The 4,024-nt window shown below is 36.7% G+C and overlaps 1 protein-coding gene across 1 annotated transcript; it reads left to right on the top strand.

The window, feature by feature from the left end:
* The first annotated feature begins 2,627 nt into the window (after positions 1–2,627).
* On the top strand, positions 2,628–3,011 carry LOC118596027 (cytochrome b5 type B-like). The gene has a single exon (XM_036206715.1). The coding sequence runs from the start codon at positions 2,628–2,630 to the stop codon at positions 2,982–2,984; it is 357 nt and encodes a 118-aa protein (XP_036062608.1). The 3' UTR covers positions 2,985–3,011.
* The last annotated feature ends 1,013 nt before the right edge of the window (positions 3,012–4,024 follow it).

The raw sequence follows: 4,024 nt of genomic DNA on the forward strand, positions 1-4,024 counted from the left end.
TTAGATCTAGATTAAATGCCCTAGTGGAAATTAATATGGTTAGTATTTTAATAAAACTACAAAATTTTTAATTAACAGTATAGTTAATTTTAGTTAGATGTAATATAATATTATAAATAAGGTGCTGTTTATTTAATATTTTAAAAAATGGAAAGAAGAAAATACAATATTGAAGGACACAGTCTTAAGAATTTTTTTGTGGTATAAGATCAGGTACAATAAAGTCCTATATGCAAAGTCTCTGTCATGCCCAGAAGACAGCCCCTTATGAACATCTCTCTCTCCTTTTGCTCTTTTATGTCCCTCCTCTATGTTATTCCCTGAGCTTTTGCTGGGTGATTTTGTTGTTGCTATTAGAAGGAAAATTCCACCATCACTTATTTTTTTGTACTTCTGCTAGTTATGGGTCTCAGAATTAAACTTTGCCTGCTGTGGTAAGATTCTCAGGGGAAGACTGTTTGCTCTGCTAATCTGTGGCTATGAATACTAGGATTGAAAGGACAGTTAGAAAATATGAAAGTTCAGCAAAACAACAGTAGTGGGTTCCACTACTGTCTATTGCCTCTCCAGATACCAGGCTCTTAACCACTTTTAAAAATCAGGCATGAGTTTCTTCCATGGCATATGACTGATATCCAACCAGACAGCAATATGCTCTCCCCATAGCAGGCATGACATTATTGCACCAGTGGATACATCCTGCCTGGCAGGAAATATCACTGAAGATAAATTAAATTAATTTTCATACATTTATCCAGACAAGTTATAATTGCACAAAACACAAAGAAAGTATTAAAATAGAAATCATAGTAATTAAGATGCAGTAGTCAAGCAAAATAGCTTCAGTGGGTGAGTATGTGTGCTGCTGAAGTCTTATAAAAGCTTATTTGGTGTTTTTATAATGAGAATTCAGTTTTCATTCTGGATTTGAATAATGTGTATTGCCTGTAAAATTGTTTGGGGATTTCTACCTCTAAGTTTTTATTAATTTTTCTTTAAAATCAAAGAACGTAACAATCTGATCTTGTGACTCAGGATTATAATTCCAATCATTTTGGAGGCAAAAATCAGTTTAAGTCTTGCATCAGCTACAGAGTAAGTTCAAGGCCAGGATCGGCAACTTAATGAGACTGTCCCAAAATTGTAAATGAGTAAAATGTGATCAGTTAATGTAGTAGGAGAGTGCTTGCCTACCATGTTGAAGGAACTGGTTTCTATGTACCATGAATGAAAAATTGTAGCATACATTTGAAGAATAAATAAAAGTAAGGAAAGAAAATTAAAAGTAACCACATAGAGCAAACCAAAAGAAAATGATGTGAGTACTGTGTACTGTTTGTTATACATTAAAATTAGGATAGTCTATAAATGGATGCTTTTTTCTGTCCCACCCATCCTATAACCATCTCCAAATGATCACTCAGAAGCTTATATTAATTATAAATGTTTGGATGTTTGGTTGATGGCTCAGTCTTATAACTAGTCAGCGCTTACATTTAAATTAACCTATATTTTTAATCTATGCTTTGCCACGTGGTTTGGAGCTTCTAACCTCATTTTCTATGTCTTGCTTCCACTGCAGTTGGCTTCTGCACAATTCCAAACCTCTTCATCTCCATCTTCAATTTGATTGTACCACTTAACCTTATTCTGCCTCATCATTGGACAACCAGCATTTTCATCAACCAATGAGAGCAAAACTTATTCACAGCATTCAGGATCCCACAGCAATAGTCAATGACCTGGGAATTGCAGTTAATTTTAATAAATAATTGTATTTACTCTTTGAGAATTTCGTAACACGCGAGTGAGCTTCCTCACTCCCTCATCCACTCCCTTCGCCACCCAATTAATCATGTCCTTTTTCACCCAACTTTGTGCTATAAGGTCAGGTACAATGAACTCATATATGCAACTTCTCTGTCATGTCTAGGAAATAACCACTTGAAAATTGACTAGGTATTAAGTTAGAGCTGAGGACAAGAAGTTTATTGTGTGTGCTTGAACCATAGGCTAACTGTAGATAATAATAAAATATACACATTTAAAATTAGATGAAATGATTTTAAAGGTTTTATTATTTAGAAGTTATATACATTTTAGGAGGTAAATATGCTTATCATGATTTAAATATTACACAATATAAACTTGCTCAAAATTATTAGACTAACTATTAATATGCACATTTTTATGATTTTTGCATAAATTACATAGTATTAAAAAGTAACAGGAAATACTGACTGACTTAACAAGTTAATTTAGATATTTAGCTCAAATAAAATCATTGGTTTTACAGAGAGAGAGACAGATTTATTGATGTCTTATATTTGCACAGCAATAGATCATGTTGAATTAGTAGTCTGATAATAATTATGTAAAGCAGCAGTTCTCTGATGTCCCAATTTATACATTAAATCATTTGTGCTTTCAGTTCTCGCTCAATAAATATCACTCTCATTTAATTGTATATATGAACTGTAGTCAGGTGAAGAGAATGTCAGCACCAATGTTCACTCTTTTGTTGTGGTGAATGACTAATTATGGATATAAATCCATCGAACAAAGTGTTAGAAACCAATACTAGAGCGGCAGAACCCCAGGTAGCGGTGGAGAGCGACTCAGACCCAATGGTGACCCCAGAGGCCAGTGGCAGCGGCGGGAATGGCGAGGGCTGCAACCCCTCCGTCACCTACTTCCGGCTGGAGGAGGTGGCGAAGCGAAACTCGGCGGAGGAGACGCGGATGGTGATCCACGGGCGAGTCTACCATATCACCCGCTTCCTCAGCAACCATCCTGGTGGGGAAGAGGTTCTGCTGGAACAAGCTGGTGCTGATGCAACAGAAAGCTTTGAAGATGTTGTCCACTCCCCCGATGCCAGGGAAATGCTAAAGCAGTACTACATTGGTGATGTCCACCCCAGTGACCTTAAACCTAAAGGTAATAACAAGGATCCTTCAAAGAGTAGTACGTGCAAAAGTTGCTAGGCATATTGGATTCTCCCCATCTTGGGCGCTATTCTTACAGGTTTCCTGTATCGTCACTTCACGAGCGACAGCAAATCCTCCTGAGGAGACCGTGCTGAAGTGTGGGAGCACATGCTCCAGGGAATGAGAAGTAAAGACTGACTTTGGAGGCTGCAGCAATGCTCCCTCCTTGAATCCTGCCAGTTCCCCCAACTTGAAGCCAAGATGGTTCTCCAGATGTCTATCCTCCTCCGATCTAGGACCAGGATCCTTCGCCAGCCAGAGCCTGATGCCCAGAGCAGCTACTCGTATTGTGTCCTTGCCAGGGTTTCTTCTCACTGGCTTCCACTTGTTTCCTTCATTTCAAGAGTTAGTACTGATGATTAGAGTTCCTATGTGGTATTGACATGGCCTTTGGGGACAAGATATGATTTCTGATCATTTGAATTTGCATTAGATATATTTAAGGGAACAGCACTCTAGTTTTGAATCTTTTCCTGTTTTTCTTTTAAGTAAATTTATTATTTTTTAATTCTGATTTAATTTTGTCATTTATCATAAGTGGTTTAATTCATGAAGTTAAGATATGTCTCTTATTTAAAACATAGCTGCCAAATTATCTTATTTATGATTATTAAAAGTAAGGGGCCTGAAAGATAGATCTTAGGGTAAAAGCAATTGCCACAAAGCCTTATGACCTGAGTTTCATTCCCTGGACCCTCATGGTAAAAGGAGAGAATCAATTTATAAAATTTGTTTTCTGACCTCCATATGGATGCTGTGGCCCTAGTGTACACACACAGGTACACACTTTTAGACATAACACACACAGGCACTGGCCAAGCACACATTAAACAACTGTAATTTAAAAAATATATACAAAAAATAAAAATTAAAATAAAAAAAAAGAAACCAATACTAACATTTGCCCATCAACAAATATGTTTATGATATGAGTACGATCCTTGGGTACCTTGAGTTAACACAAAAGTTTGTTTGGATGCACTTTAAATGGAAACCTAAGCAGTCACAGGACTTTAGGAGATGTCGTATTAATCTAG

The sequence above is a fragment of the Onychomys torridus genome, chromosome 15 (assembly GCF_903995425.1).
Source record: "Onychomys torridus chromosome 15, mOncTor1.1, whole genome shotgun sequence".
Lineage (NCBI taxonomy): Eukaryota > Metazoa > Chordata > Mammalia > Rodentia > Cricetidae > Onychomys > Onychomys torridus.